This window comes from Anolis sagrei, chromosome 1, assembly GCF_037176765.1.
Source record: "Anolis sagrei isolate rAnoSag1 chromosome 1, rAnoSag1.mat, whole genome shotgun sequence".
Taxonomy (NCBI): domain Eukaryota; kingdom Metazoa; phylum Chordata; class Lepidosauria; order Squamata; family Dactyloidae; genus Anolis; species Anolis sagrei.
The window spans coordinates 245,652,861-245,674,253 of NC_090021.1; the positions used below are offsets into that span (position 1 = coordinate 245,652,861).

The 21,393-nt window shown below is 38.8% G+C and overlaps 1 protein-coding gene across 2 annotated transcripts in view; it reads left to right on the forward strand.

Moving 5' to 3' along the window:
• KCNQ1 (potassium voltage-gated channel subfamily Q member 1) overlaps positions 1 to 21,393 on the forward strand; it is a 371,634-nt gene that overhangs the window by 86,563 nt on the left and 263,678 nt on the right. The window contains exons 7-11 of one of the 2 annotated variants that reach the window (XM_060768420.2): positions 14,403 to 14,513; positions 15,055 to 15,150; positions 16,138 to 16,266; positions 17,974 to 18,118; positions 19,609 to 19,635. In XM_060768420.2, coding sequence (XP_060624403.2) covers positions 14,403 to 14,513; positions 15,055 to 15,150; positions 16,138 to 16,266; positions 17,974 to 18,118; positions 19,609 to 19,635 — 508 coding nt within the window. The remainder of the gene's footprint in view (positions 1 to 14,402; positions 14,514 to 15,054; positions 15,151 to 16,137; positions 16,267 to 17,973; positions 18,119 to 19,608; positions 19,636 to 21,393) is intronic. The other variant, XM_060768431.2, reaches the window with a different exon arrangement.

A 21,393-nucleotide genomic window follows, 5' to 3' on the forward strand; every position in this document is an offset into this window, starting at 1 on the left:
AAATATCTTGATATGAGTGTTTCATGGTGGCAAAATACTATTAATAAAAATCGATTGAAAACAGATGAATAAGAAGAACATGTCATTAAGGAATGATCCCATATGTGATGTAGAATAAGCTTGATTTTTTAAAAAACCCATGCCATTAGGGAAGGGGTGTTGATCCTTTTTCCATCTCCGTGCATTTCCTTTCACTTAAAGTTACCTTTGCCCTCCAAGGAGAATGTACAGATGCAGTATGGGTTGTACAAAAATGAAGATCATTTTGGCAAAAAAGTAGTTTAACCTCATTTTGCTTCATCATTTGCTATTTTATTACTAATACACATGCATTTCATGTTTATCTTATGTGTTGTCCATGTGTGACTGCGTGAATATGGAACACAGATTTAAAGGAAGCTTCTAACTGTACTTTCCTCTTTAGTAGTATATTCTGCCCTGTCATTTGGAACAGTAAGACTTTAATCAAACCTTGTTGTTCTTGGGTGCCTTCAAGTGCTTTCTGACTTATTGTGACCCTAGGGATAACCTTTTGTGGGTTTTTCTTGGCAGGATTTGTTCAGAGGAGGTTTGCCATTGACTTTTATGCTCTCTCTTTCTTTTTTCATCCCTGTCTTTTGGTTATTAGACTGATTTGACTGTGGAAAAAAATAGGAAACTTCCTTTCAAACATTTGTAGCAGGATGCTGATGTGTCGTGTTTTCTTTACAAATATTGCACAAACCCCTCTCCCACTTTATTGTGGAGAGAGGAAATGAATATGTGACATTTGTAATGTCTCATTTCACCCTACTATCCTTTAGAAACATGACTGTGAAACTCGTAGAAAGATTCTCTATGTGTTCCTCTATTTTAAAAAAGTTTCTCAAAAACTTTCTTTCTTAACATACAGGACAATTCTTATGTGTTAGTGAGGATATAAATAAAGAAAGGAAATTTTATTATTTCATCCACATTTTACAAAAGTAATGAAGAAAATACCATATAAAAACCACTCTCCCGAAGATGATGTTGCATTAAAGCTCTTTTATAAATCTCCCTTCTCCAGATATGCTCTCTTAGAGAGAGAAAATCATCAAGAAAATTTTGGGTTGCCTTTCTGGCTAGGAGTATTACAATTGTTTTAGTTCAATTTTCTATTGAGTCATATATAGTTTACTCACTTCTTAGACCAAATGCCATCCAAGCTACATGAAAGATTCAACTAATTTCCTGAGAAAAATGCAGTCCATCCACAAGATCCCAGAGAACACCATCCTAGCCACAATAGATGTGAAATTCCTAATACACCAATTCCTATATGGAGATGGAATAGAAGTCATGGAAATGCCATCCTGAACTAAGTTAAAGTAAACCCAGCCACCATACTCTGCCTCTTTGTATTTATTTATTTATTTATTTACTTCATTTGTATATCGCTTTTCCCAGCCCTTAGGTGACTCAAAGCGGTTAACAATAGCAAAAATTAAATGCTAAACATCATAAAAACAGTGAAGGGACAATTAAAACCATAGCATAGTAAACAATTAAACATCAATATAACATCTCAATAGTGTCTCATCAGTAGAATCAAGATCCAATCTCATCATCCGTTGTTCCGTATTCCTATATTCATTACACTGCCTATTCAAATGCCTGCTCGAACAACCAAGTCTTCACCTTCCCCCGAAATGCCAATAGGGAGGGGGCCGATCTAATATCTGTAGGAAGGGCGGTCCACAGACGAGGGACCACCACTGAGAAGGCCCTGTCTCTCGTTCCTGCCAGGCGTGCCTGTGTTGCAGGTGGGACTGAGAGCAGGGCCTCCCCAGATGATCTTAATGTCCTAGCTGGTTCATAGGAGGAGATGTGTTTGGACAGGTAAGTTGGGCCAGAACCTTTTAGGGCTTTATAGGCTAATGCCAGCACTTTGAATTGTGCCCGGCAGCAGACTGGTAACCAGTGGAGCTGGTGCCACAGAGGAGTTGTATGCTCCCTGAGTGCCGCTCCTGTTAGTATCCTGGCTGCCGAACGTTGGACCATTTGAAGCTTTCGAGCAGTCTTCAAAGGCAACCCCATGTAGAGAGCTTTGCAGTAGTCTACACGGGATGTAACCAGAGCGTGGACTACCATGGCCAAGTCAGACTTCCCAAGGTACAGGCGCAGCTGGCACACAAGTTTTACTTACTCATAACTACATCAATTTGGAAAATAATATGTATCTCTGGAACAATGTAAAAACTTACCCTCTATCTATGACATATTTGTAATGTGACCAAACATATTCTGAACATGTCTCCATTTCATTAAGTAAAATGGAAAGTCTTTAATTTTATTTAGAATACTGATTTTGAGTGCTGTTGTATAGCCAACCTCCACTTGTTCCTAGTGCATTTCAGTAGTCAACCAAAAGGCTTTCCTGTAGTGTTTAAAGTAAAGCTTTGTTAATTGGACATGTTATGGAAGACTTTGAAACATTTTCAAATTTTGTTTTGCAATTCAGGAGAAAATTTGCAAGGGAAAATTATGCTTTCTTGCAAAAAAAAAACAAACAAACAACAACCCTGTGCTTTGTCCAAAAATATATGTATTTGTATAAAATATAATGTCTGGGTCAAAAACTTGACTATTTTGAATAAAATATCCACCAGTGCAACAAATCATTAATATATGGCATTAATTACAATAGGGAGAAAATTTAAATGTAATATTCTTGAATTTATATGTTTTATTAATTCACGCATCCTCTTCTGTGGCTTATTTTCCCTTTGTCACTACCAGTAGCTGTTTCCACTGATAGTCTTAACTTTTATGTACCTTTATTTCTTACTATCAGTCATATAACCATTCTTGTGGTGACATGTACTAACTAGATCAAAGCTGTGCAATGAGGAATGACTGTGGGTGACAATGCTCTTCACTGAAACATTTAATATGTCCTGTTGAGTTGTAATTACATTTAATGTGATAACTTATGGCTAACCGCTTGTTACATTCCACTATATTTTCAAAGAAGTAGCAAGATCTATCTTGATCCTCCCGTATAACTTGCTAATCCTCAGTTATAAAAATGAGGTGGATTTATTTATTTATTTATTTGGTTGTTCTTAGAATTAAAAGAGATAAAAAGACTGAGCGCCAGACAACCTGTTAGGTCTTAAAGATACCTTCTTCCTTTTCAGGATTAAATCTCTTAGAACAGAAGGAGACAGCCTAATATTTGTGAGCAGCTTCAGTGTACTTCTTAGATATTCTGATTTGTGTATTTTGTTTTTGCATTAATAACAATAACAATAATAATAATAATAATCCTTGTACTGCCTTTCAAAAGGAAAGGATTTGTGACACTTAACAATCCTGAAGGTAGTTTACAAAATTAATCTTAGGGTTTATTTTATAGCAGGTCTGTGTACTCTAATCCACCATTTTATGCCACATTAAACCTATTAATCCTTAAGCATAAAGTGCCACTTTGTAAGATTAACAAAGGGTATATCTGAAAGGAAGTGGGCATTCATCAAAAGGGCCATAACATTTTAATTAAAATGCACAAGAAACTTTTCACAAATCACTTTTCCTTCATGATTGGCTTCTCTTTTGCTTTTTCATTTTCCTTTGTGAGCTGTCTTCATATGTTGGCCTTTTCTGGGAGGTGACATTATTCATGTTTCCACAATGCCAAATGCCGAGTTTTAGGTTGTTGTGGGAGCAAGTATATCATTACATAGTGCTGTAAAACTATCCAGCTGATCAAACAAAGCTATTCAAATATTGTCTTCTCTTTTAGCATGTTATTATTCTCATTTTAAGCAGCAACTGCAAGTGTAAAAAAGAGATATTTGATTATAAATAGCTTTTAATGAACCACATTTTTTGCTTATGCTTTTTCAAAATGTATTACTTAGGTTGTGTTTTGATGGTAAAACTGAAAAGAATCATTAAAAATCAAATGAGATTATTGTCCCTCTTTTAAAGATTGAATGATTATTGGCACAAGTCATGAAGAATTATTGCCCCAATCCTATTGAATGTGGCAGAGAATTGGATCACAGAATTACTCAGACCATTTGGATTAATCTGTTTCTCATCCATGCCAGTTTTGTATGTGTCTTTTTACAAGTCTCTGCTTCCCCTTTTCCACATGAATCTTTAGTTTTAAAATCCAAAAGTTTAAAATAAGTACAAATTTTAATGTCTAGTATAAATGTGCTTAAACACATTTAATGTAAACTGGTGGTAAATTAAATTGCTGACCTGGATCCTGTCCCTTGTGTATTTAGTATCTTTTCACCATTTTAGAACTTGAAAATGCTACAGCATTTTTCAATAATTCAAGGATGGGAATTATGCAACTCTCCAGGTATTGTTGGACTACAATTCCCCACATCCTTAAAATTGGGTATGTTAGCTATGATGGCTAAGACCTCAAATCATGTAATGACTTTAGGGCCACATGGCTCCCACTGCTGGTTTGGGTATAGTTGCTATGTATTAGTGAATACATTTTTGATGGAAATAAAACTAGTGATACGACATTCATTTTGAGTTAGTCTGGTACAGTTTGGGCAGGGTGCCCACACCCTGAAACCTCATGCACTGTAAAGTTTTCCAAGTCAACTGAGGCCTAAATTAATGCATTGAGTTTATAGCATGTTAACATGAGCTATGTTGTAATTCAATTTCCTGTTCTCTTTTCTTTCTCCTGAATTAAGTTTCTTCCATACACAAATGCACTATAATGGTAGGCTTCTTTTTTATATTATGTATCCTTGTATTTGTGGAGGTTAAGGAACTAACTGTGGCACAACATCTGTATAAACATTTCTATTTTTTTTAAAAAAATAATATCTGAGTCCACACTGCCATATATTCCAGTTGAAAGCAGAAAATGTGGGATTTTTTAATTTTTTTAATGGTTCTTTATTGATTTTAAAATACAAAGTAGAAACAGACATGGGGGGGGAGGGCAGAAGAAGCGGGAAAATGATAGGGGCAGGCTGGGTGTGGGGGAGAGGAGGGAGGGAGAGGGGAGAGACACAAGGGGGTATAAGTAGGATGGGGAGAGGGAAGGGATTTCCGTAGGTATTGTTTTTACCTCTGGTAACAATCTTAAGGTTCTATAGAATTAATACATAGACAAAGTACAAACATATCCCATAAAAAGCATTGGTCCCATGTCCTTCCCTTGGGTGGGTGGGAATGGGTGGAGGGGGGGGGGTGAGAGGTGACTTCCGTTTGGTTTCCTCTCAGAGTATTCTCTGGCTCTCTACAGAGACACCATATGGGTCCCTTAAATAGATTTGCACCTTACTGTCTAAGGGTCAGATCATCCGTGTCTCTTCTTTTTTGCTCCACGTCATAACATTCATATCTCTGCCTTTCGTCTTCGTCGAGACAGGACCAGTCTGTTTGTTTAACTGGTCTTCCGGAGCTAGATCTCAAAAGGAACGTCAATTTGTCCATGTCTCTTTATTTCAGAGATTTTGTCTAACCATTCTTCGATATTGAGTATATGCTCTTCTTTCCAGTGTTTTGCCAGGACTATTCTCGCTGCGGTAGAGATATACATCCATATAATGTCTTCGTTGTTGTTAAGTTTGAAGTCTTCATCCGTCATCCCTAGTAGAAAATACTCTGGTTTTCTGGGGAATTTCATCTTTAATATTTTTTGTGATTCTCCCTGGAGCTCTATCCAAAATTTCTGCACCTTTGGGCAGGTCCACCACATGTGGAAGTAGGTACCTGGGTGGGCCCTACACTTCCAACACATATTCTGGCATTTTTTGTACATTTGGCTCAACTTGTACGGTGTGAGGTACCATCGGTGGAAGGTTTTCAGCCAGTTTTCTTTTAGCGCCGAGGAGTAAGTATATTTTAACTTCTTCCGCCATATCGACTGCCATTCGTGTAGCTTTATTGGTTGCCCAATGTTTTTGGCCCAGAGGATCATGCAGTTTTTGATTTCCTCAGTTTCCATTTCCCAGGTTAGGAGCTGGTTGTATAGCTTGGTGATAATTTTCTTTTCCATTTTCAGTACTACATCCCATGGTGTCTCTTTTTCTTCGAAGCCATGCTTCTCATCTTGTTTATATATTTCTCGGAGTTGAAAGTACTGTAACCATGTCAAGTTTGTAAAGGATCCTGCGGTTTTAAGTTCCATGAGTTGTCATTTCTATTCTTTACAAGTAAGTCTCTATAGGTTGGCCATTGCTGCCAGCCTAGCAAATGTCTTTGCTTCGCCTCGAACGGCGAAAGCCACAGTGGGGTCTTGTCATAGAAGTATTTTTTGTATTTAGTCCAGACTTTAAGGAGAGTGGATCTAACAAAATGATTTCCAAAATTTCCCTCTATTTTAGATCTGTCGTACCACAGGTACGCGTGCCAGCCCGCTCTTAGGTTGAAACCTTCTAGTGTTGGGGTGTTTTCTTTTTTAAGGGTGGCCCAGTCCTTCACCCAGGCTAGCGCACAGGCCTCGAAGTAGGATTTTAGACTAGGGAGGCCGAAACCCCCTCTTTCTTTTCTGACGATCATGATACGTTGTTTCATCCTGGGCTTCTTCCCGTTCCATATGAACTTGGCTAGATCTTTATTCCACTGGCCGAAGACTTTGTTGTTTCTTATAATAGGCAGGTTCTGAAAGAGGTAAAGAAGCCTGGGTAAGATGTTCATTTTAATCAACCCTATCCTTCCTAGAAGGGAGAGATTCAGAGATTTCCAATTAGTTAGGTCTGTTTTCACCTTTTTCCATGTCGTCTCGTAGTTGTTCTTCAGCAACTGAGCATTTTTGGCCGTAATCCAGATCCCTAGATACTTTATTTTTTTGTTGATTGAGAAGCCCGACAAGTTTTTCAGTTCTTCTTGTGTGTCAGAGGTCATGTTCTTTGTTAGTAGTGTTGTTTTGTTTTTGTTGATTTTGAACCCCGAGACCTTACCGTATTCTTCTAATTTGTCCAGCCAGCTCGGAATGTTGTTAATGGGATCGACAATGATGCAGATAACGTCATCTGCATACGCTCTGATCTTGTATTCCTGTTTGGCGATCTTCATGCCCTTGATATTTTTGTCTTCTTTAATTGTTTTTAAAAGGGTTTCCAGGGCCATGATGAAAAGGAGCAGGGACAGGGGACAGCCCTGCCTAGTGCCTTTCGTGATCTTTATTGCTTCTGACAGTTGGGAGTTTATTAGGAGTCTCGCCTCTTGTTTTGAGTAGATGGAATAAATAGCATTCTTGAATGCGTATCCTATATCGATCTCTTCTAACAGAAGTTTCATACATTTCCAGCTTAGGTTGTCGAAAGCTTTCTCGGCATCCAGAGAGAGTAAGGCCAGTTTCTTTTGGGTGTTGAAATCATAGTACTCGATGGTGTTAATTACAGTTCTTAGGTTGTCTTTTGTACTTCTTCCTGGGAGGAAGCCAGCTTGTTCCTCTCCTATCCAGTCTGAAAGGAATCCTTTTAATCTCTTTGCTAGGACTGAGGCAAAGATTTTATAATCTGAGTTCAGTAAGGATATCGGTCTGTAGCCTTGTTTGTCTGACTGATCTGCATTTCCTTTCCTAATTAACACGATCTCTGCCTCTTTCCAGGATTCTGGGATCCGGCCTGAGCTCAAAGCTAGGTTCAGTATTTTTTGAAGGTATGGTAGAAGTTCTTCTTTCAGTGTCTTGTAAAAACAGGCTGAGAAGCCGTCGGGGCCAGGGGCTTTATTAGCGGGCATGTTCGAAATTGCCTCTGCTATTTCCTGTATTATGATTTCTTTGTTTAGGGCCTCTCTCTGAGTCTCTGTGATTTTTTCTAGTTTTAGCTTGGCTAAGTAGCTTGTTATTTCTGGTTCTTGAGTGTAATCTCTGTTATAAAGGGTTGTGTAATATTCCTGGAAATCTTCGATGATGTCTTTGTCCTTCGTTAGATGACTTTCTCCTTTTTTGATTTTGGTTATTCGCTGAGATTGGTTTTTTTTTCTTACTTTCCTCGCCGTCCATTTACCAGGCTTATTGGCATGTTCGAATTCTTGTTGCTTGATATATTTGTATTTTTTTTCCAGAGATTCAATCTCTAGGTGATGTTTTCTTTTTTTTAGCCAATTCAGATTGCGTTCTATTTTTGCGTTGACAGGATTTCTTTTTAGCTCTTGTTCTTTTTCGGTGATCTGTTTTTCCAGCCGTTTTACCTCTAAGTTTTTCTTCTTGTTCTTAATCGCGTTCTGCTGGATGAGATAACCCCTCATTACAGCTTTGAGGGTGTCCCACACTACTTGCAGGGAAACCTCAGGTGTATCGTTATGCGTCAGGAAGTCCCTTATCAGTTCTTTATTTTTCTTTATATCCGATTCCGTTTTGAGCAGATTGTCATTAAGTCTCCACCTTCTAACATCTGCCTTTTTATACAGTAGCATTTCTAAAGGGCAATGGTCTGGTAGGTCTCTCGCATTTGTTTGTATTCTTTCTATCTTAGACAGGAGTGAGTTGGAGGCCCAAATCATGTCTATCCTAGACCATGATTTGTGGTGGGGTGAGTAATACGTGTATTCTTTTTCGTCCGGGTGGCAGTGCCTCCATACATCATGGATGTCAAATTCTTCTTTAAGCGAGTTGAATTTTTTGGGGAGGAGGGAATTGCTCTTTTTTCCCCTACTGCCTGAGCTTTTGTCCATATTTTTGTCTAGTATACCATTGAAAACATTTCTAGTTGTGCAAATTAGATACTGGCACCTAAGATTAGTTACTTTGGCTTCTTGTTCTGGTTGCAGTATCAGGAACACAGTGTGAAATGTTTGGGTGGGAAAGTGGGCATGCGCATCCTGACATGCTGAGATATTGTAAGAGGCAGGATACAGCAGCCGAAAGGACACAAGTCTGTATGACATTATAAAAAATGATTCATCTCACAGAATAGGACCTAATAGCTTGCTGTCAGATACTGTGTACTCTCTTAGGACCTCTTCACAGGGGGCAAAATAGCCCCACCCATATTGCTCCCAAAGTGGAGGGGAAATACCACCACTGGGAGGGAAGAGTTTTTCAGATAGCTCCTATCGGGCTACCTGCTCTTTCCTCCCCTTTTCCACATATGATGGGGGAAAGGGAGGTGGGGCGACACACATTGCTGCCCTTTCTCCCATCTGATGGGACAGAGACATGGCGCTAATGTACCCTGTCCTGTCCCCACTATGTGAGGGGGAAGGACGTGCAGGATGCCATGAGGCACCCTGTGCACCTTCCCTTTCATCAGCAACTGCCGGTGCAACCGAACTGCCCCCGTGAGCCCTGTGAAGAGGTCCTTACAAAAATGTGTGTGAATCCAAATAGCACTGTTTTGAGCTCCTTGCAAGACATATAATCCTGGAGATTACACATGGAATAAAGAAGTTCAGTCACAAGGGTTAAACACGCAACCCTTTGGAGACAGAGAAAGGTGATGTCTTTATTTGGATATCTCATCAAACCAGGGTGGAAAATATTTGTCTTCCATGTTTTTGACAACAGTTCTGAGAAATCACATCCAACATGGTCAATGGAATGGGATTTTTGGTGTTTTGTGCTAAAATACTTGGACAAATTATAAAGTTCCCCATTCTTTTCCACAACTATGTGTTAGTATGAATGGGCCTAGTCTAGTTTCATCCTGGTCTCATAAGACCCTCCCCCACCCTTCCTTTTCTTTCTCATACTGCTTGGAGTGTATATTTTGATTTCATTTAATACTACCTGTATCAATTTTAAAATGGGAATTGTCTATAATAGCAGTGATTACTTACTATTAACTGTGGTGATTTAAAAGTAAGCACTAGTTTGAAATTGGCCAGTTATTCTGTTAAAGCCTCTCACGTACTAGTTCTGTAAGGGGACAGTGTCAATAAAAAAATCCAGGCTTTCTGAATATAACTCTAGAAGTGTCCACATTTATAGCAACTTAATAAATTATGGGTATAGGTCATAGAGGGCTACCAAAGTAAGTCATTTTTGAAAACAGTTCCAAGTTTACTGCAAGCATCTAATAAAAATTCTTTCAACTACTATGTAAGTCTTTTAAGTATAGTTTAGTTCCAAAAGATGTTTTTGGCAGGAAAGCAAATTCTACAACACACTTTTTCCTGCTTCTTAATTTTTTTGAAATTTTTAAACTATAAGCAAATGAATACAGCTAAAATCACTTGTAATCCACCAGAATAGGAGGCAACTGGAAATGGACAAGGAGCTAGAAAAAGAGCATTTTTAAAGTCAAGTGTTTGGAGGTTGCAATGAACCCATTACTGCCTTATTAAGACCATAATCACATTCTGCATCTGACAGATTATTCAAAATAATGTAAAGCAGGAGTAGGGACGATGTAAAGCAGGAGTAGGGACCGTCTGACGTGGGGGCCGTACGTGTCTCTTGAGGTCATTTGATCGGACCCGTGGTCTCCCATCCAAGGTTTGATAGCCGATGGGTGCCATCTAGGCCTGTCGGTTTCGTTTCGTTAATTCGTTATTTCGTATTAAAATCGTTATTTTTTGCATATCCGAAGCGATATCAAAACATATTTTTAAACCCGGAAGGGTTTAAAAATATCGAAGCAGCAGCCCCATGTACTTTACGAGCTGAAGCTCCGCTCGTTAATGGCATGGAGGCTGCTGCTGAGCGCGCCATCCGGCTCTGGCTCCTCCTCTTCCTCCGGAGCCCATTGGATAGCGCGCGCGCGCTCACAAGCGGCCTCCGCGCGCCATCCGGCTCTGGCTCCTGCGCCCCCCTCCTCCTCCTCCTCCTCCTCCTCTTCCTCCCAGCTGGAGGAAGAGGAGGAGGAGGAGGAGGAGGAGGGGGGCGCAGGAGCCGGAGGGAGCCCGTTGGATGGCGCGCGCGGGCTCACAAGCGGCCTCCGCGCGCCATCCGGCTCTGGCTCCTGCGCCCCCCTCCTCCTCCTCCTCCTCCTCCTCTTCCTCCCAGCTGGAGGAAGAGGAGGAGGAGGAGGAGGAGGAGGGGGGCGCAGGAGCCGGAGGGAGCCCGTTGGATGGCACGCGCGGGCTCACAAGCGGCCTCCGCGCGCCATCCGGCTCTGGCTCCTGCACCCCCTCCTCCTCCTCCTCCTCCTCCTCTTCCTCCCAGCTGGAGGAAGAGGAGGAGGAGGAGGAGGAGGAGGGGGGCGCAGGAGCCGGAGGGAGCCCGTTGGATGGCGCGCGCGGGCTCACAAGTGGCCTCCGCGCGCCATCCGGCTCTGGCTCCTGCGCCCCCTCCTCCTCCTCCTCCTCCTCCTCTTCCTCCCAGCTGGAGGAAGAGGAGGAGGAGGAGGAGGAGGAGGGGGGCGCAGGAGCCGGAGGGAGCCCGTTGGATGGCGCGCGCGGGCTCACAAGCGGCCTCCGCGCGCCATCCGGCTCTGGCTCCTGCGCCCCCCTCCTCCTCCTCCTCCTCCTCCTCTTCCTCCCAGCTGGGAGGAAGAGGAGGAGGAGGAGGAGGAGGAGGGGGGCGCAGGAGCCGGAGGGAGCCCATTGGATGGCGCGCGCGGGCTCACAAGCGGCCTCCGCGCGCCATCCGGCTCTGGCTCCTCCTCTTCCTCCGGAGCCGATTGGATGGCGCGCGCGGGCTCACAAGCGGCCTCCGCGCGCCATCCGGCTTGTGTGACTTTTCAGGGCTGTATGACCATGTTCCAGAAGCATTCTCTCCTGACATTTTGCCCACATCTATGGCAGGCATCCTCAGAGGTCTGTTGGAAACTAGGCAAATGGTGAGTTATATATCATCTAATATTATCTATGGAATGTCCAGGGTGGGAGAAAGCCATTCAATGCTAATCAAGGTGACCATTACTGCAACATTCACACTTAGCCTGTTTGATCAAGAAAAAATTTTTTTCTAAAATGTTTTGTAAATAATAACGAAAATTCGTAAATAACAAAACATTTTTTTGGAAAGTTTTGTAAATATTTTAAATATCGAAACAAAAAAACACCCCAATTAAGAATCGAATTTAGAAACAAATTTTTTCTTGATCAAACAGGCCTAGTGCCATCTTGTCTTGTTGAGGGGTTTAACTGCTCCAAGGATTCTGCGAGCTGTGCCGACAGTAGTGCAACTACCAGCAGATCCAACCAAGTCAGAGAGGTCTCAGCTGAGGAGTGGAACTAAGAGCATCTAACCCATTAGCACTATGGAGAAACAAACCAAAATGAAGTCTATACTGGCTCAGTTGTCACCCAGGATAAAAAGGAGCACAGTGGATGCTGCTGATAATGGACATCCATCGACAAGTGGGCTACAGAATCAAAATACAAATGAACAATCACATAAGTGCCAGCAATATACAATGCCAGAAAACTGCATCATCATCATCATCATCATTAGCTAAATCCAATAACTCTGTGTGCACAGAGGCATCTGCCACGCTGCCTTTAAAACTTTGATTTGATTTTTAATATATAATTGAATAATAGATAAAAATATAATAATGTATAATTTTAATTATTTTATAATAAGTAAATAAAGATATGGTTCATAACTGATGTTATCCAAATGGCCTTTGGCAGAAAAAAGGTTCCCTGATGTAAAAGCTTCCATGAACATTGTCTCAATGCACAAGGAAACTTTCTCAGTGTCAGCATGAACTAGAAACAAAAAAATGATTTAAAAGGATACAGGTTGAGTAATCTTTATTCAAAATGCTTGGGAACAAAAGTGTTTAAGATTTTGGATTTTTCCAAAAATAAAAATAAATTATTATAATAAAATAATAATAATAATTATAATTATTATTATTATTATTTATGCCTCACTTTATCTCAAAGCATTAGTAACAATTTAAAGCATTAGTAACAATTTAAAATCTACAAATATACAAACATTAAAACAGAATTAAACGCAAACAGCACTAAAAAAATCAGTTAAAAACCATCAAAACAAATTCAAAGTTAAAAACCATAGCACCCCTTGACTGTATCTTAAACATCTTCATCTTTTAAAGCCTGTCTGAATAAGAAGGTTTTAGCTTGCCTCCTGTAATACCTATATATGCATATATCTACAGAATGAAATATCCTGGAGATGGAACCCAGGTCTAAGCAGGAAATACATTTATGTTTCATATACATGGTGGCTGGGAGAGCTTTTGCACAATTAAAACTTGTGCGCCAGCTGCGCCCGTACCTTGGGAAGTCAGATCTGGCCACAGTGGTCCACGCTCTTGTTACATCCCGACTGGATTACTGCAATGCGCTCTACGTGGGGTTGCCTTTGAAGACTGCTCGGAAACTTCAACTAGTCCAGCGAGAGGCAGCCAGATTACTCACCGGAGCGGCATACAGGGAGCATACCACCCCCCTGTTGTGCCAGCTTCACTGGCTGCCGATCCAATTCCGAGCACAATTCAAAGTGCTGGTTTTGACCTACAAAACCCTATACGGTTCCGGCCCAGTTTATCTGTCCGAACGGATCTCCCTCTACGTCCCATCTCGGAGCTTAAGATCTTCTGGGGAGGCCCTGCTCTCGACCCCGCCTCTATCGCACGTGAGATTGGCAGGGACGAGGAGCAGGGCCTTCTCGGTGGTGGCCCCTCACCTGTGGAACTCACTCCCCGGGGAGATTAGATCGGCATCCTCCCTTGTGTCATTCAGGAAAAAACTGAAGACCTGGATGTGGGACCAAGCCTTTGGGCATTCTGGCAGCTAAAGGAAAAACCCGATGATGAGCAGGAATTGATGGAATGGAATGGACATTCGGAACTCCAAACACTGAGCATGAGATTGTTTATGTATTGATGTTTTTAATCTTTTAATTTACCTAAACTGTTTCTGTATGTTTGTATAATGTGATATAGGCATCGAATTGTGCCTTCGCTTGTAAGCTGCCCTAAGTCCCCCCTCGGGGGTGAGAAAGGCGGGGTAGAAGTAATTGAAATAAATAAAATAAAATAAATAAATATACATGAGAAGAGTGGGGTAAAAATGCTGTAAATAAATAAATAAATATTCATCTTATAACATAGACTTCAGGTAAAGTTGTACAATATTTTAAATACTATAGTAAGGGTGGCACTTCTCAGCCACTTGTGTGAACAATTGGAGTATTTCAGTGTTCAACTTTTTGGATAGGGGATACTCAACCTGTAATACATTCTTAAAGTGAACCATATCAAAATGCATATCTGTAACCAAGCATATAAAATCCATACCTTGATTTTGTATCAAGAGCTGATATGAGCAGCATTTGACCCTGAAGGCCCAGGGACATCCAAGCTGGCACAGATGATGGTGCTGGGCCCACTCATAGCTGCCCCATTGCATGCTGTTCTCTGGTGGTCATTTGCTGGGTACTGTAAGCCCCTGATCTACAGTCTAAAGACCCAATTGTGGGTGCTAGTTATTGTACATTCTGTGGCTACAGTCTCAAGTTTGACACTGAAATATTGTCAAAATTATATGCTTGTGTTGTAATAATGCCTATTTCTTACTTTCAGGTGACTGTTACAACCATTGGATATGGAGACAAAGTGCCTCAGACATGGATAGGGAAAACCATTGCTTCTTGCTTTTCTGTATTTGCAATTTCATTCTTTGCCTTGCCTGCGGTAGGTTGCTTATACTTAAAAATGTGATTACATGCTGATTTTGTTATTTCACTAATGTCCTAAATATACTTGACATAATCTTGGAACAAAACAGGGAAAGGTGATTTCCTTTTTCTACTACAACCCTCAAATTAAGCTCTGACAACTAGGAAACCTCTGGATCAGATTTCGGGAGAGAGCAGGAAGAGCTCTTGCTTCTGATTGTCATAACCTTAATTGCTGGCAGAAGAGTGTTGGAAATAATATCCTCCTTGTGTCCTGATTAGTTGCTGAGCAGACCTCCTTCACCAGATTTGGCTGCTGCCTGTTATACTGGAATGGGTGGCATTTGTGTCATTTTACAAATCTATATTTATAGTTACAAATACATGATTGCAGCACTGAATGTCAGCCAAAATGTCAGCCAATCTACTGTTGTTTTTGCTATAGAAAACAAAATTTTCTGTTTGGCACAGTTTTCCAAAATGTTCAATTAAAACAATAACTCTTCAATACAATTAACTGATAGGTCGCCCTTGACATAATTGTCTTTATTTTTCAGGGAATTCTTGGTTCTGGATTTGCTCTGAAAGTGCAACAGAAACAACGACAAAAGCATTTCAACAGACAAATTCCAGCAGCTGCGTCTCTTATTCAGGTGCCCAAATTCTACATTTTATGTGTATGTTAATCTGTTCATGGTAATATATCTTAATGCAATCTCATTTTGAAGACTATTGGCTTCATATACTTGTTGTGAACACATAAGCTGCTCTGAGAGGTCTCCCTCATATTTCGCAGGAACTCTTTGGAGTGCCTTTAATATTTTTAGTGGAAAAGCCTTCTGAAGCTTTCATCTTGGAGCCAATCTCGGGTAGCTAGCAACTACCTCCTAATCCAGGCATATAAGGATTTTAAGGCCTTCTTTAAATACTTGGGACCTGAATTGATATAATTCTATGGACATCTTTCTTAGCTAGCAGAAGTGTTTTTTTCTGTTTCTTCTCTCTTTATTCAGTATCTTCTCTCTCTTCCTCAGGCCTCTTCCACACAGCTGCATAAAATCCCACATTTTCTGCTTTGAACTGGAATATATTGCAGTGTAGACTCGGATAACTTAGTTCAAAGCAGATATCTTGAGGTTTTCTGCCTTGATATTCTAGGTTATATAGCTGTTTTAGAAGGGCCCTCTGTCTTCTTTTTGAAAAAGCAGATTCATTCAAGCAGTTCAAGGACTTTCTGGTTTGACCTAGCAGTGTAAATCTTTTTTGCTCTGTTGTACATATGAACATTGTGTAAATGGCCTTCTTGATTTCTTTTTGCAAGAAGTTGATCGTTTTCTTTTCCATTAGAAAGGGAGCTGTTAAAATAAATTAACTTGAAGAAATCCCATTAATCTATTTAAATTTGGGACCCTGTTGGATCCATTCTGAATCAAAGTTTGACTTGTCTCATAACCGACATATGTATTTTGAGCCCTCCCTTACAACTCACTCTTGAAAAGTCTACCATGCATAAATTAGATGTCTATTTTCAAATAACAGAAATATAAATGAACATTTGCAATCTTGACTGTTTTCAGATGAATTACAAATGTTTGTAGTAACTTAATTAATCTTTTGCCGATTTTTATCCAACTTTTTAGACTGCCTGGAGGTGCTATGCATCAGAAAACCCAGACTCTTCTACCTGGAAAATATACATTAAGAAGCCTTCCAGAAATTATCATTTGATGTCTCCTAGTCCCAAGCCAAAGAAAACGGGGATAGTTTCGGTAATAAGCTACATTTCTGTTTTCTTGACACATTTTCCATTTGATACATTAGTGTTTAAAGCTAAGCTGAAACTACTTTTCCATAGAATGTTTTTTCTATGCAAAACAACTCTTGTGGGATATATGTTTTCATATTATCTACAGAAAATAATAACTTGATTTGCATAAAGTGGTATCCTACATAAATCGGTTGGGCAGATGCCCCTGGTCCACATCAGCCATGGCAAACCTTGGCAAGCAGTCTTGAATCTCTGTAGTCCTCTTTCCTTCCCACTTCTATCAGTTGCCTGAATCTGGTGATGCTTTACATTGGAGAGGAAAAGCCTCTCCCACCTTAATGTTACTTCAACCACAAGTAGCAATACGACTTAAACTATCCTGCTGAAGTTTACTTTCATAGCTTATGATGTGTTCAGTATCTCTGGCTTTATATGCCATCTTTACTACAGGATGAGAAATGGCTAATAACATATTTTAGGCACTAGAATCTTTGGTTCTCTAGGTGCTTTGGACAACAGCTGCTACAGTTATGCACCATTAGTCTTAATAGCTTGGGCTTGTGAGATTTGGTCTAAAAATATATATTTTTCTTCATTTTTAGCCAAATGATTCTTAACCACTAGTACTTTTTATCAAAGAGGAACTGAAGTCCCTTTTCAGAACTTCCTATAGTGGCAACTATAGGAAGTTGAGATCAATTTTAGAATAACTCAACATCAATTTTATCAATTCAGGCCATACTTTTGAACAAAAGTGACATTTTTACACAGAAAAGAGTGTATTTTGCACAAAATACATTTTTCCTATGTATTTAACAGATGTTCCTTACATTTTTAATTTGGCAACCATAATGTACAGTCCCCTCTTAAATATTAGTTGCTTATGGCTTGCTATTGAAGAGAGACAGGAACTTCATGGATGATGACATACATCAAGCTGCTCTGACCCTACAATCTAGATTTTTGCTATACTGAGCAGTAGCCATGATGACTGGGAATTCTGGGAGATGTAGTCTAAAAGCTTTTAGACTACACCTTTTGCAAACCCTGAGACAAACACCAAGCTGATATAAATCAGATTTCGGTGTTTCCTCTGAGTGACTTCTGCTGTTGATGTTGTGTGCTTTCAAGTCATTTCTAACTTATGATGACTAAGATGACCCTATACCGAGTTTTCTTCTCATACCACTATTCTTGAATTCAATTTTTAAGTATTTAAATGCTTATATGTAATAGTTTGTATTTGCAAATATAGGTTGAATCCATTGTTAGCCATCAAGCCATAGAATACTATGTGCAACTTGGCACTAAAGATGAAAGCTAGTAAACCAGACCCTCATCTCATGCAGATTTTACTGAAGCCAGCAGTCTCTGGCAGAAGTGGCTGCAGTCCAGTGGATATTTAAAATATATAGGTACTGTGATACTACAATTATTAAAATACAGGTGCCCATATCCTGGATTGCAACACTTAAGACCTTTTACTGTAGATCATATCTTCTTTCCTCCCTCCAAGAAATGGAAGAATGGGCAGAATAATAATATTATTATTGCCTACAATAAATAGTCATTCTAATTTTCTTTATATTTTATCTGATGTTTTCATATTTAAATTATCTTATTGCAATGAACTGTGCACTATAAGACTCATTAGAATAGCTTCTTATCAATGTATTTTAAAAATGATTTAAATACTTGTTCTTATTAGGTGAAAAAGAAGAAATTTAAGACAGAAAAAGACAATGGATCAACATCTCCTGATAAAATCTTACCTGTTCCACAAATCACATTTGACCATGCAGTGGATGATAGGAAATCTGACAACTTTCACTTGGATCCCTATGATAATTCTGGTAAGAATTATAGTTAGAATTTACATGTATTAAAAGGTACAGTAGTAAACTCTCAGTTAACCAGCATCCATGGGGATTGATAGATTCTGGATAAATGAATTTCTGGTTGCTTGAGATTTACTATTAAACTAATTAACTAATTCTGTACCCCATACTATACTGTACCATAAACTCTGTATTGATATGATATTAATATTAGAAAACAAATAAAGAGAAACTTAAGTTAAAGACGAACTTAACTTCATATAACAGTTTTACTGTTTTTATACATGTATTTTAGTTTTTATTTAAAATATTATTTCTTCACATTTCTGTTGGTTACTTGAGAGTCTAGCAGCTTGAGATTTGGTTAACTGAAACTCTACGGTATTTAACCGGACTTCATTGATATCAGAGCAATTGTTTGTGTATGTATAGTTCAGTGGTGCAATACCTGGATTGGTCCATAAAACTGCAGTGGCCATTCTGTTCTGCTGCCTGTTGGTTTCAGTGCTCTTCCACTGTACTCTGTGGAAGTGAAGGTGGATGGATGGGTGTGAACAGGCTGTTTCAAAACATTTTTCTTCTGATAATGAAAGTCTTTGTGGTCTGGAAATATTTTCTAGGGGAAAATCTTCATATCGAGGATTTTCAAAGGGGCAGGCCTCTAGATCTCTAGACTCAACATCCTTATAATCTGGAAAATTACACTTTATCTTTCTGTCCTTTAATTCTTCTCCAACCCTACCACTTTCTAATAACCATCTTGCTTGTAGCAACCCTTGAAAATAATACTTGCTTCTTCTGTATGTTTGAAGCTTCTGGCATTCTGTATGAATGTGTAACCAAGCAGGAAGCTAATGTTTTGGTTGAAAAGGTCTTAAGCCTAACTCTGCTTGACAGTTTTTCCTCCAGTTTGCCATGCTTCCGAGTTGTTTTCTGCACCCTATGATCCTGTAACAGTTGCCTGCATTGCTGGAATTATATTCTGATTTTCTTGACAAGCTTTCTGCAACATCCTCTTTTTTTAAAAAAAAGACCATTTGGTGAAACCAAAATCAAATATGTAAAATATTTCTGTTTCTTGTTGTATACCTGATGTTCATACTAGGATATTCTGAAGGTTCTCTTTTCATTTTCTTTGACAGACAGTTGGACAAGTTCTCCTACAAATAAATGACAATTTTACTTAACATGTTGTAGAAAGCAAATATCAATGGGGATCGCCACATTTGAATGCATATCAAGTAGAAAGTTCACATGCAGTTCTGGGCTTCTGGATAGACTATGTAGTACAAAAGATGTTATAGCTCTCTTTCACTGCTTTCTATGCACAACTGACATTAACCTTTAACTGTGACTTTCACCATTTAAAGGGCGATGTAATCTATAAGCAGGTACTAACTCCAGCTTGGAAACAAAGGGTTCCTTTTCTTTCTGACATCTATTCTCTTTCTTTTTTCCCCCTCCTCCCTGTGTTCTGTTCTCTCAAAACTCTTACAAGTATACAGGACAAAAAGGAATGTTTAAATGTTTTGGTAAGTTAAAGATGCTCCATTTATCTACAGCATGCAATACTCCAAAAACCTAACCTATTACTTGTAGTAGTCTAGACTTCATATTCTGATCCCGGCACTTAATTGTTTAGGCTGCAATAGAAATGGGGCTAATGAATATGAGAATTCTTTAATATGTGACTACTATCAAAATTAAGTTACTAAGGAAGAAACATAGGAAATAGTTATCTAGTTGTCTTGTTTCATTAACATGATTTATGTTTAACATTCCATTTTATACTTTTATCATTATACCTGAATTAATCTGTAGTCTTTACTCAATGCCATTTAACCTTTGCTTGTTCATTCATGTTTGAGACTTTGTAAATAAAATACGATAAAGCTAAATGGTTCTCTGATACGTGGTTTTATTTGATAAGTGTTATCATAGTGCTTATTTGGAAATAGATCCCACTGTTTTTTATAGATCTTACAGCTCTTAAAGTGTTTACTAATAATAATAATAATAATAATAATAATAATATTTTCTAATAATATTTTCAATATACTTCTTATGTTTCTTATCATTTTTAAATTATTTTATCTCATAATGTAATTCTCATATTTTTGTTATGATAAAACAAAATGGGAGAATATTAGATCATGATATAGCCAAAGCTTAGCATTTAAGTCTCATGCTTCAGTGAGAAAGGTTAAGAATGTCTCAATTTTCCCATTGAAATCAGTGAGAAAAATATTTGATGGATAGTCCCTTTAGTGTGTAACTTTTCAGGTCATTTAGTTTACTGGAACTGAAATGTATGTCTTACCTAATCAGAAATAATCATAAGATTCAGTTCCTTACACATGGCCTCCGGTGCTGTTCAGGGAAAAATCAATAGAGATGTGAATAGTTTATTTAATTTAGAATTACTGTTATATATATAGTTTGGTCATAAAATTGTTAGCTAAAGTTATAAACAGCTGGTGAGGGCTTTTTCTTTAAAAGGCAGCCATAAAGATGATACAACAACAACAACAACAACAACAACATTTTATTTCTAGACAACCCACTTTCCCCGGAAGGACTCGGGGTGATTTACACTTAAAAAGGCAAACATTCAATGCCTCAAAATAGGTACAAATGCATCAAATAATACAGAATAATGAAGAGTAATAAAAACAAAAACAATCAATTAAGACATTAAAACAAAAACATAAATAAACATTACAATGTAAACCCTAAAAACAAATTATGAGACATTACATTAAAATGGCTTTACATTAAAAATGATAAAATAGGCTTTTCAGAAAAAGATACATTTTGGGACAGGATAATGACAACACAAAAGAAGTTAATAGCATGAATCTACCAAAAAAAAAAAACCTTTTAGAATGGTCAACGGAAACAGAATTTGCAAAAGAATGCATGATAAAATGGGCCACTAACATTGGACATGCAATAAAAACAAGACTGGGAAAATATATGGAATCAAAAACTCAATTTTACCTACTCATATGACTTAAAAGAAAATTGGTATAAAATGATGTACCAATGGTAAATTACCCCACCGAAACTGTCGAAATGCTATCCAAATATCCAAAACAAATGTTGGCAATGCAAAGAGCATGAAGCAATGTTCTTCTATATGTGGTGAACGTGTAAAATAGCCAAAAACTATTGGGAAAAAATTCAAGAAGAAATACAAAATATCTAAGATATAAATTTACAGTTAAAACCAGAACATTATCTATACAGAATTTGGGGGGGGGGGGGGGGGAACCAAAGCTAGATTATTG